The following is a 13070-nucleotide window of genomic DNA, read 5'->3' on the forward strand; positions in this document are numbered from 1 at the left end:
ACCACCTCTCTCTCCTCTCTGTAAACCTGCCTTTTAAATAAAAATCAATCTTGAAATAAAATACTTGAAAGAGTGACAGATCTTCCATCCACTGGGTTCTCCCCATGCACCCACAATCGCTGATCCTGGGCCAGACCAAAGCCTGAAGCCAAGAATTCCAAGCCTCCCCTGTGGGCGGCAGGAGCCCAAGCACTTGAGCCACCGTCTTCCCTCCCACAGTGTGCGTGAGCAGGAAGCTGGGGTAGGAGATAATGAAGGCAGAAGTGGGCGCCCAAGTCCTGACTTTACCTGTTGTGTGACAGTGCCCCCCTCCTTACTGTATTCTGCCCAATAAAGGTCCTGCCACAGCAGCTCGTGACAGAGGGACCTGGACTGATGGAGAACTGGTCATTTTTTTTCTGAAAACAAAGACCCCTTCAGTCCTGGCTGCTCTACAGCTGTGCCTGGGAAGCAGCACCTGACAGAGGTCCCGGCTCTGGCCTGCCCAGCCCAGCTGGGGAGTGACCAGTAAATGGAAGATCCTACCCTTCTCCCTTTATCAATCTGCCTTTCCAATAAAATGCGAATAAAATCTCCTTTATGGATGGATTCCTCAAGGAGGGGCTTCGGGGCCTTCATCTAGGCTGGCAACATTTCATTTCTTAGCTCAGTTATCAAAGTTTTTATGTACCTAGAATATTTCACTTTGAGATTATAGTAAAACAGGACCATGTTTGAAAGCAAATATTTATTTTTTTTCCTGCTTTTCTCATACAACTTCTAACAGTTGAACAAAGAATGGGACAGGAGTGTGGAAGATAGCCAACTGCAGAACAAATCAAGAAAATAGTCCAAATGTAACAGAAATATCCTTCCGGGTGCTGGAGGTGCTCTGCACGTACACCTGCAAGACAAAATGTGCGGTCAGAGCCTGCCTGGGAGCGTGACACGGCAGGCTGGCGGCCTGGGTGCTGGCTGTGCGTCACGGGCCACACCTGTGTGGTGCTCTGGCAGTCATTACAGCACCCCAAACATTTCTGAGATACCCCATTTGATACTTAATGCTCAACAGGTGCGCAAGGCCTTGGTGGCCAGCGTGGAGGAGAGACCGCTGAGCTCTGTGGTGAGCCCTCTGAGGAATCCGAGGGACCCAAGGGTGCTTTGACGGGCCGTTTCACAGCTCTTGGGAGGGTCGTACTTACATCAGTCATCTTTGTCTGCGAGCCCCATCTCTACTAACGACATGTGAACTGGATACTGCTCATCGTCGTATAAAGTCACTACTTGTTCTGGTGTCTGAGCCTAAAATTAAGACAGAGTTGTCAAGAAAATCCAGTCACTGCTGTCTTCCTCTCCTTCCTCTGTCTGGCCACTCCCACAGCGGGGAAGTCGCTTCCTGCGTTGATCTGTAATGTACACTACTTCCAGAACGTGTCTGCAGTTGTTTCCTTCTTCCCTGTCATAACTGAAATTCCACAGGGCTTCCATGTTGTCACCACATTCCACATAGAAGACATTATGCTTTTCACGCATAAACCAACCAAGCTTTTTCATTAATATGTATTTTTTATTGTAAAGTTAGATATACAGAGGAGAGGAGATCCATAGAGGAAGCTCTTCCATCCAATGGCTCACTCCCCAAGCATCCGCAATGGCCGGAGCTATGCCGATCCAAAGCCAGGAGCCTGGAGCTGCCTCCGGGTCTCCCACATGGGAGCAGGATCCTAAGGCTTTGGGCCGTCCTCCACTGCTTTCTCAGGCCATAAGCAGGGAGCTGGATGGGAAGCAGGGCTGCCGGGATTAGAACTGGTGCCCATATGGGATCCTGGTGCATTCAAGGCGAGGACTTTAGCTGCTAGTTTATTGCACTGGGCTCCCAACCAAGTTTTATTATTCATAGAGGTGAAAAAGTAGCTATAAAGGAATCCTTGCTTGTCTTGTGCCTGTCTATATTTTCTTTGGTTTCTTGAGAATTCCTACATGAGCTAGTCTTACCACTACACACAGCAGAGTATATGGATTTCAAAAAAACATTTTTCAGAGGTCAGTGTTGGTTAGGCCTCCGCAGGTGACACTGCATCCCACAGGAGCATGAATCTGAGTCCTGGCTGCTCTGCTTTTAATCCAGTTCCCCACAGGTGTACCAGGGAGAGCAGTGGAACAGAATCCAAGTACTCGGGCCTCTGCACCTACCTAGGAGACCCAGAGCCCGGATCACAAGTCCAGGCAGGCATGGCAAAGGAGGGAAGCAGGTAACAGGGTGACTGGAAGAGAACAGCCCGTTCTCCACCCCTCCAGCCAACTGCGCAGGGGATCCAGGAATCACTGATTTTATGATATTCAATAAGAAGTCTGTTAAATCAACAACCATTTTTTTAAAAAAATGTTTTTTCTGAAATTTTGAATTTTATGGTACAATTTTGTAGAGACTGGGACCTCTCCCCTCCCATCCCACCCTTCGACTGATTTTTCCCATGTTGCTACAACAGTATAGTCCTTCATAAGAAGGCGTGATTCCATCAGTCAGCAACAGTTCTTTTGTATAACATTTCCAGTGTTAAAACATGACGCACAGGGGCTAGTGTCTGACACAGTGCTTAAGATACTGGATGTGCACCTCCTAACACCTGAATGCCTAGGTTCGAGTCCTGCTTTGTAATAGCAGTTCCTGGTAACGTGCACCCTGGGAAGTGGTGATAACAGTTTGAGTACTTGAGTCCTTGCTACCATGCGGGAGGAGACCTGGACTGTCAGGCTTCTGACATCAGCTTGGCCCACACTCCGCTTTGTGGAATGAACCATCGGATGGATGATCTCTGACTTTACATTTTAGACAAATAAAAATAAAATATGAAACCGAATTAAAAGCATGATGCGTGGACAGAAGATACAGTCCAGGCCAAGTCCACCGTGGGCTGCTGCTGTGTGACACACTGAACCTCAGGGGAAGAGAGCTGCATTAAACACCATCTGGATCTTCTCATCTGACCTTTTGATACAAGTTCAATTCCACTAATTAAAAGTTAGTACCAATGTGAGTTCACATCAAGCTTTCCCCTCTTGTTGACGCCCCTGGCTGTCTCGCTCACTCGGGTGATCACCCTCGCCTGATCCTGTCATTGCTCCCTCCCAAGCTACCTGTTAATTACCCAGTCATGTGTGTGTGTTCTCTATTAGCTTATAAGGTGTTTGATGATAGGATGCTCACATCTTGATCCTTTCTCTTATTCATTACATCAGTGATGTATTACTAAAGTTTGTCAAATACAAACTACACCATTTTATAAGTCTTGAAATTAATCCCGTTGGGGCCTGGCGGCGTGGCCTAGTGGTTAAAGTCCTCGCCTTGAACGCTCCGGCATCCTGGTTCTAGTCCCAGCAGCTCCACTTCCCATCCAGCTCCCTGCTTGTGGCCTGGGAAAGCAGTCGAGGACGGCCAAAGCTTTGGGACCCTGCACCCACATGGGAGACCTGCAAGAGGTTCCTGCTTCCTGGTTTCAGATTAGCGCAGCACTGGCCATTGCGGTCACTTGGGGGAGTGAATCATCGGATGGAGGATCTTCCTCTCTGTCTCTCCTCCTCTGTGTATATCTGACTTTGTAATAAAAAATAAATAAATCTTTAAAAACAAAAAAAAATTAATCCTATTGTATGCATGACATTATTGTATTTTTGCATTTAGAATGGCATAGAGACAAAACACTTTACAAAGTTAACAGGGGTAATGGCATTTTGGTAATTTCTACCTCCTTACCATGGAGGAAGCGTACAGCTGTTTCCCTTGAAGGCAGTCTATCATCGCCCACAGGGCCTCCATGCTCCACTTGGGACAGTACGGTATTCTTGTCTTTCCTGAATCCTTCAGGGGAGGTTTGAACCCAGCCAAGAGAACCTTTATGGCTCGGGCTGGATACTGCATAAGATGGAGAGGAATTTGACGCAGTCTGTCACAAAAGAAATTTCAGCGTTCAGAATGTTTCAATTAAAATCCCCTTACTGCTTAAACACTCCTAAAACATTTCCAGAAAGCTTCATGTCGGAATTCCATAGTGATTTTTTTGGTCTATGATATAGAAAACACAGGCAAAAAAAAATCAGACAAAGTGGACTTTACCCAAATTAAGAAAAACGTATTGAGAGAGCCAATCAACAGTGATTACCATGAAATGGGAGAAAATACATCTAAAACTAGGCATTTCCCGTAAAATAGATAAATGCGACAGAAATGAAAACAAAAACCACAGTGAACTATCACCATGTACTCATTTGAATGGCTACTATTAAAACAATCCACGAAGCTCCCCAAAACATAAACATTAATGTTTTGTTGAGAGGCATGGAGAAATTGGAATCCTTGGCACTACTGGTGGAAATCAGAAAAGTAAAACGGTATAATGCTACAGAAGAATATGGTAGGTCCTCAAGAAACTAAGAACAAGTAGTATGTAATGTAACAATTCAATTTCTGGGCATTTACCTAAAATAACTGGGAGCAGAATGCACAGTCAAGTTCATAGGCACACCACTGACACTAGCCAAAGGCAGTCCAAGTGTCCACTCATGGATGAATGGACAAACCAAATGCAGTACATACACACAACAGACTGTTTTTCAGATTATTCCGCCTTAAGAAGGGAACATACTAATAACAGGGAAGAACCTTGAAAACATCATGCTAAGTGAAATATACCAGTCACGAAAAACAAATGCTATGTAAGAGTCAAGTCCTGGGCAACAGAGACTACATTACGGATTATTACTAGGGCTGGGAGAACGGAAGGGCACACCACTGTTGCCAGCAAACACGTTTGTTGCCATTTGGGTGCATATTTTAAAACCGCTAAAATGGTTTACCTGCATGTATGTGTATTTTAACACACCAGAAACTCCTAGATGTTAAAAATTCCTAACACATAAACAGCATTTTTCTTTAAAAGGATGAATCGAATCTCCCCAATTAAGAGCCACAAAAAGCCAACCAACAAACCGACAAAACATCTGAAAAACAAAACTATGACTCATAACTCAACTAAACCAAAAGTTTAACCTGTTTACTGTCAGTTTTTCCGTTGATCCATAATCAACAAATTGTACCAGGATAGTTAAAGGATGAAATTCTTTAATGGAAACAATTTTTGCTCTGTACCACAAGCCATCATCATATTTTGCAAGGCAAGGCATTTCTGGAAAGACACAAAAACAATAGTCTTCACACTGCATTATCTTAAAGACATTTTTAATTACAGACAAAGACAAAGGAATCATTACAACAGTATGTCCACCATCCTGAATTAAACATCAGGAAATTGGCTTCTCCTATTTTGTTATATTTCCTACATTTTTTTTTACTAATTCCTATGAGTTAAAGCTCCTACTCTCACTGCCCATGGCTTAGATCTGATACAAACTTCATTTGGGGGCATCATTTTTTTTTTTTTTTTGCAAGGGACAATCAATACAGTCTGCTATCTCTCCCTTCAACGCTGTGCTCCTCTGCAACGACCACCAGAATTACATTTTGAAAGTTTAACCATACTGCTCTGTGGTTTAAAGTTCTTGAATGATATTTGAACCACCTGCAACATCAAGTACTGAGCACTGTAGTCCACAGGCTTCTTCATCAGCTCTCAACAATCTATCACACACCCTCCAATCAGTTACCGGAACAGAATTACTTAAAACCCTCATGCCTCTGCTTCAGCTGTCTGGCCCTCCATCCACAATGTTTTTCTGAGTTACTCCTATGATAAACCTATGTATTCTTTTAAAAAAGTTTATTTTTTAAATATTTATTTATTTTTATTGGAAAGGAAGATATGCAGAGAAGGGGAGAGACAGAGAAGAAGTTCTTCCATTCGATGATTCAGTCCCCAAGCGGCCACAATGGCTGGAGCTGAGCCAATTCGAAGCCAGGAGCCAGGAGCTTCCTCTGGGTCTCCCACACGGGTGCAGGGTCCCAAGGCTTTGGGCCATCCTCAACTGCTTTCCCAGGCCACAAGCAGGGAGCTGGATGGGAAGCAGGGCTGCTGGGATTAGAACAGGCACCCATATGGGATCGTTCAAAGCAAGGACTTTAGCCGCTACGCTATCATACAGGGTCCATAAAAAGAGTATTTTTTTTTTTATTTGAAAGGCATATTTTTACTGAGATAAGAGAGACAAAGAGAGGTTTCCCATCTGCTAGTCCAATCCCCCAACAGCTGTAATAGCTGGAGCCGAGCTGCTCATGTTCCCCACATGTTGGCAGGGGCTCAAGGACTTGGGCCATCCTCTCTGCTCTCCCGGCCATACGCAGAGCTGGGTCCACAGTGGAGCAGCGGAGACTCAAGTGGGAGAAGCAGGGAGGTGGGTCCTCAGTGGAGCAGTGGGGACTCAAGTGGGAGCCCATGAGACTTTGGTGCCAACATCTACTCTTCTTTCCAAACTCAGTTCCAGTATGACCTTGCTGAAGCCCTGGGGACTAACTGGTCAGCAGCCCTACACTGAGCATCCCCTTAATAGGGGCGTTGATTTCCATGCTATACTTGGCTTACTGTCTTTTCTGCTAATTTGTTCTTCAGTAAAGTAATGTACTTTGTATCCCTAATGTGGCACCTGGTAAAGCAATGCTTAAACAAAAGTGCTAATGAACACTGGTTGAGTAAATTTGTAAAATCAAGATAGTATTCACCTTCCCTTTTCATCATACCCGCCTGGATTCCAGAGCACACAGAATGAATATATATCCAAAGCAACACAGGCAGGAATTCTCCCTTCCAGACTACAAATCTGAGCACAGCAAGGGATGGTAATCAATCTACTCATTATTTACATATATATCCAGCCAGGTGCCCATCTAACTGCTCATGACTCCAATGGCCACACGCTCACAGTACTATTGAAAGAGGAATGGTGGGGAGCAGAGAGAAGAGCTGGAAGCAAGATCAGGGCAGACCTGAAGACGACAGCTAAGTGGAGGTCTTGCCTGGGGGAGGCTATTTCCAGGCAGAAGGAACCACAAGTGTAACTTACCAGCCCACAGTAGGTCACAGTCAAGTAAAATATCACTGAATAAAGTCAGCTAAGACATTAAACGCATGTGTTCCTTATCCTGCTAAAACACCTTCTGATACATGCAAAGTGACAAGAATAAATGCATTCTTCTATCACTTATAAAAACGTAGACTTCACTCTGAGCATTCAAGGACCCCCCAATGCCACAAACTAGGTTGATTTTCCTCACAGGACAATCACACATATTTAACAATGGTGTGAAAACTAGATTGGAAAGAAAGATTGGAGATCTGGCCTATCCTGAAAGACTTAGGAAACAGTGTCCCAAAGTGATCAGTGTCCCAAAGCCTCACTGTATTGAGCTAGCAATAAAATTCACATTCAGAAAGTCTTCTTGGGCTAGTATGATAGCTCAACAAGCTAATCCTCCGCCTACAAGGATGAGCATCCCATATGGACACCAGTTCATGTCCTGGCCTCTCTACTTCCGATGCAGCTCCCTGCTTATGGCCTGGGAAGGCAGCAGAGGATGGCCCAAGTCCTTAGCACCCTGTACCCATGTGGGAGACCTGGCTTAGCACTGGCTTAGCTCCAACAACTGCAGCCATCTGGGGAGTGAACCAGCAGATGAAAGATCTTTCACTTTGTCTCTCCCCTCTTCTTAAAATCTGCCTTTCAAATAAAAATAATCTTTAAAAACAAAACAAAACAAAAAGAAATTGATTTTTTTTCTTTACGTCTTCTTTACGCAATTTTTCAACACAGCCTGATCTTTGGAAGGTAAAAATGGACACAAAGGAATCACTTCTCTTGAGTTCACCTTCCTGATCTGGAAAGTGGGAGAGATGAGCCACGGGGAGCCCTGGGGATGGAGATCACGCACCAAACGAAGACGCCAGCAGCCCACCTGTCACACCCTCAGCAAACAAACAAAACACCTGCACGAGTCCCATAAAAAAAACAAGCCGACCTGTTCTAAAATCCGTCAGAGGAGGAAATGTGTCTACATTCTTGTTGGACCTCCGCAGCGCTTCTTCAAGGCTCTCAGGCTCTGAGTCCCAGCTGACTCCGCTGTCATCCGTGTCACTGTGATGGTTAAACTGATTACAGCTCTCTACAGAGTCAAGGCAAATGTAGACCTAAGTGGGAGGAAGAGAAGGAAGCAACTTTCAAACTTTGTCATTTCTAGCATTCACTGACATGGACAGAAGTACTCTGGGAGAGGGCCTCCCACCAAGGCGCCCGCCTCTGTCTGCCGCCCCCGCCTCTGTCTGCCCCGCTCCAGGGAGTCCCTCCTGGACAGGGAACAGTTGGGCGAAGGTGTGAGATACGCAGACCGGGCAGTAACAGATCTGGGGTTTCTGGGTGTGACGTCTATCAGGGACTGGATGCTCAGGAAGTCTAGCCATGAGCAGGGTCTGCAGGAGCCCTGGGCCAGGTGCAGAACTGTCACATTCGTGGCTCTTCCTGGAAGTGAACTCTGTATCCCTTGACCCCCCGCCCCCCCAAAGTCCTAACCACTGCCCCATGAGAGATCCTGTGCCAGAATCTTAACTAGTTCCTGGGTTCCTGACCTTCGTATTGTTTTAAGTTGTAAAACTTGTGGTAGCTGTTATACAGTAATAAATAACACACAAGCTATTAAGAAATTATAAAAAACATGCAGCAGCTACACGAAGTTCTTTCCTGCATGATGAAGGCATCCTTTAGAGAATGGTTTTCTGAGGAGAAAGCTGAAGAAGTTGTCAATGTTACTCATCTCTTCTCCATTTCTTTCTTGTTAGCCAAGGAGACGTTAACTGCATTTTCTTTAGTACGTTTTTTTTTTTTTTCATTCAGTCAACAGTCACTCACCGACTGAGCACTCTAGATCAGACACTATTCTAGGTTCTAGGGGTATGTCACTGAATACGAGAAAAAAATCCCCGTGTCCACGGAGCAACTCGGAGGAGAAGGCAGACAACCCTACACAGAACTGTGGCACAGCACAAGCTGCCAGGAAGTGAGCAGTGGTCTAGACACGCACAGAGCAGGGCCAAGGGCACCAGAATTCACGAATGCACGGAGGGGACTGAGGTGTAGAAGATATCATACATAGGAAAGTTCCACCTTAAAAATCTACACATGTGATACAACACCGGGAACACAACAGTGGCTAAGAAATGTTCTCCCTATCAAATGTCATAGCTTCTATATGTCTGAAGAGGATATCAGTACAGGGAGGGCACATTAGAGGTTATCAATTGTCAATTATTTAAAGTCAGGGAGCTGGAGCTGTGTGTGAGACCCAGCCTGTGGGTGTATTCTGAGTTCCCGCATACTTCATTTGGCGAGACCACATGTTTCACTTGAACAGCAAAGAGTTCTCCGGGGGGAGGCAGAGACGAAGACACGTAAGCTGGCACAATGGGGGTCTCTGTTTCAGACAGAAGCAATTCCTAGAACAAGACAAAAAAATTCAGATCTGAAAATGACAACTATAAAACAATACAGTATAGGAAATTACTATAGTGCCAATTTACTTTCAAGGAACAGAAATGAAGCTGTCAGATACTAAATACAATACGATTGTGAATAAACATGACAGAATGTGATGACCAAAATGTTTAGGCCTTTTTTGTACCTCAATCTTTTTTTAAAAAAAGATTTATTTATTTTTATTGCAAAGTCAGATATACAGAGAGGAGGAGAGACAGAGAGGAAAATCTTCCGTCTGATGGTTCACTCCCCAAACAGCTGCAATGGCTGGAGCTGAGCCAGGAGCCAGGAGCCTCTTCCAGGTCTCCCACACAGGTACAGGGTCCCAAGGCTTTGGGCCGTCCTCGACTGCTTTCCCAGGCCACAAGCAGGGAGCTGGATGGGAACTGGGGCTTCCGGGATTAGAATCGGCGCCCATATGGGATCCTAGCATGTTCAAGGCGAGGACCCCAGCCACTAGGTTACCATGCTGGGCCCAGTTCCTCAATCTTAAGCACGGACATATTTCTACATAGATGCAGAAATTTCTGGAACAGCGGTTAGAAAATGGTCAACAATAACTGCCAGTAGTGAGTAGCACTTGGTGCCTGAGATGCAGAATGGAGGATATTTCCTTTACACATTGTTAAATTTTTAGAAATAGTTACTTTATACTAAAAACCAAAGCAATAAATGAAATGCTAAGAGATTTAGGTAAGTTTACAAATAATAAAATAGGCATCCATCCTCTGTTTTAAGCTCCATAAAAGTAGAAGGCAAACTACAGAGTTATGTGATCCCAATAAGGACTATGGGAGTCAGCAGTCACTGAAAGTGAACATACGTACCAAGATGTGGGGTTCAGTTTTTCTACAAATACCAGCAGAATCTTCCCAAAGTTATTTTTTATTCTAAAGAATGCAATAATTAAGCAGTAAAAACACATTCAGATTTGTAGGCTAATTTATTGCTATCTGACATTTTCAAATTGATGGCAACAAAAAATGCTTGAAACAGAAAGCTCAACAAAGACTGTGAGCCATTGTTGAATTTTACTGAGGTATTACAAGGTCAGCACTTTGTAACCAGAATGCTATTTTTATCATCACAGAAATGAAATTGTGGGTCCAGCGCATTAGCATAGCGGCTGGGGTCCTCGCCTTGAACAAACACGTCAGGATCCCATATGGGCGCTGGTTCTAATCCTGGCAGCCCCGCTTCCCATCCAGCTCCCTGCTTGTGGCCTGGGAAAGCATCAAGAATGGCCCAAAGCCTTGGGACCCTGCACCTGAATGGGAGACCTGGAAGAGGCTCCTGGCTCCTGGCTTCAGAGTGGCTCAGCTCCAGCCGTTGCGGCCACTTGGGCAGTGAATCATCAGATGGAAGATTTTTCTGTCTCTCCTCTCTGTGTATCTGCTCTTCCAATAAAAATAAACTTAAAAAAAAATGAAATTGTACTGACTGTAAAATCTGATTTATTAAAACTCTTTCTACAACAACAAAAAAAACCCCACAAATGACAGAATAAAAATATATATACTGGACTTCATTAAAGTTTAAACTTTGGAGCTTAAAAGGATATTGTCAAGAAATTACAATGACATCCACAGAATAGTAGGAGCTACTTGCAAATCATGGATCTGGTAGGGGTCATGGATCCAAGAAATATCAACAGCTGTTAAACCAAACCAAACCAAACCACCCCCCCCACACACACGGGATAAATAACCCCACTAAAATATGCAGTGGATTTGAATAAATATTTTTGCCAAAGAAAATACAGAAACAGCCAATAAGTATGTGAAAGGATGCTCCACATTATTAATCCCTACGGAAATGCATGTCAGAGCCGCTTCACATTTGTTACAGGATGGCTAGGAAAAATGTCGGCTGTCAAACGCTAGCAAGGATGCTGAGGAGGCAACTCCCAGCCTGACTGTGAAAAACCTCTTTTGAAAGCAGCTTCACTGCTTCTTAATGACTTACAAACCGTGCACACTACTCAAATGTCCATCCATCCCTATGTGCAGAAAAACGTATCATGTATAACATGAAGTTTAATTCATCAATAAAAAGGAATAATGTATGTATGATTCCACTTACAGGGAACGTATAGAATAGGCAGAAATTAATTGGTCATAAAGCTGGGAAAGGGAAGAATGGGAGATGACTGTTTCTGACATGAGGTCTGTTTTAAGGTGGTAAAATGTTCTGGAATTATGTAAGGGATGATGGTTGCAAAAGTCACTAAATAATACCCTAAACTACTGACTTGTGCCGGCACACGCCAGATTGGGGCTGGAAGCAGAACCTGCTAAGTTGTAGCTCCCACTGGTGAGTGCCAGGGCAGGGGCTGACCAGGCAACTGCATGTACCGCTAGGTGCACTGCCTGGTGCAGGTGACAGACCAAACGTCACTCTGCACTGGCTGGCACACACACGGGCAAGTCTGAGGTCACCCCAGGACAGGTTTCTTACGAGATTCCTCAAGTAGATGGCTGGACTCAGATCCCAGCCACAGGGAAAATCACAATATATGTGTTATGACCTTAGAGTGCATGTATCAGGACTGGGCCTCATCAGTTGCCTATGGCTGAGCCGTGGACAGCATGCCCGGATAGACAGCTCATCTAGGCCAGCAGAGGCGTCAAGTGCCTGTCAGAGGTTGGGAAGCAGAACAGATCAGAATACTGTGCTTCACAACATGTTCTTGGGCCTGTGGATGCGTTAAAGTAGACCTGGTCAACCAAGAAACCTTGGAAAGATTTTCCTCAACCCTGGAGCAACAAAACTGACAATGTCTCAGAGCTATCAAAACCATTCAAGTACCGCCCTCAGCACTCTTCCCCCCTGTTCCCCCCCCCCCCCCGTTATGGTCTCTAAGGAGGGGACCACAGATACGGACGGTCCTTTGATGGCTGTCCTGATATAATTTGACAGCAAGGAGTGGCCCCTCCCCCTGCATCCTTATGGGTATAGGAGGAAAAAAATGAAAATATTGGTCCAATCCACCTTTCTCTATAAATTGACCTAACCCACCCTAATCAGGCACACATGGGTATGTATCCCTCTTAACTATGTAAACAATATTGAACATAAAATAAAATTAAACTAAGTTGTACATTGTCTATGGCATTTAAACTTAATAAGTGAAACTCTTACTTGTGAATCTGGTTTCCAAAATACTTGCATTGTAACTTACCTCAAAATTTATTTCCCATCTTTCCACCTCGTAGTTTTTATCATAATCTGTTGGCCTCTGAAATCACGTAATACTGCCATTGAGTAAAACCATCTTAAACTCTACTACTGTTTTAATGCACATCTATAGTTTATACCCATAAAAACTGGGAGCATGTCCTCATTGGAAATCATCTAGTTATTTCATTTTAACACGGAATCCCGAGTAATCTTACTACTTATACTTCAACCATAAGACTTCTCAAAATAATGCTAAGATAACTATTATGCCAATAAGTAATTAAATAAGAATGGAAACTTTTACTTTCCCCTTTTAAATGTGAAGAGTAAACTGGAAGAGATTAAGTAACTTTTATAAGATCAGATTAACAGATGGAGAGCACCTTTTACAACTCTCACCATGTCTCCGTATTAAAGAAAAAGCTGGTAGTCAAGACTAC

At 44.2% G+C, this 13070-nt stretch overlaps 1 protein-coding gene across 1 annotated transcript in view; it reads right to left on the reverse strand.

Annotated features, from left to right (window-relative positions):
- Window positions 1-709: 709 nt before the first annotated feature.
- The window catches only part of RNF17 (ring finger protein 17), a 113199-nt gene continuing 100838 nt past the window's right edge, over window positions 710-13070 (reverse strand). The window contains exons 31-37 of the mRNA XM_058670998.1: window positions 12632-12688; window positions 9294-9410; window positions 7943-8111; window positions 5027-5162; window positions 3734-3923; window positions 1182-1281; window positions 710-883 (exon numbers count right to left, since the gene is read on the reverse strand). Coding sequence (XP_058526981.1) covers window positions 1183-1281; window positions 3734-3923; window positions 5027-5162; window positions 7943-8111; window positions 9294-9410; window positions 12632-12688 — 768 coding nt within the window. The 3' untranslated portion in view covers window positions 710-883; window position 1182. The remainder of the gene's footprint in view (window positions 884-1181; window positions 1282-3733; window positions 3924-5026; window positions 5163-7942; window positions 8112-9293; window positions 9411-12631; window positions 12689-13070) is intronic.

Source organism: Ochotona princeps, chromosome 12, assembly GCF_030435755.1.
Source record: "Ochotona princeps isolate mOchPri1 chromosome 12, mOchPri1.hap1, whole genome shotgun sequence".
Lineage (NCBI taxonomy): Eukaryota > Metazoa > Chordata > Mammalia > Lagomorpha > Ochotonidae > Ochotona > Ochotona princeps.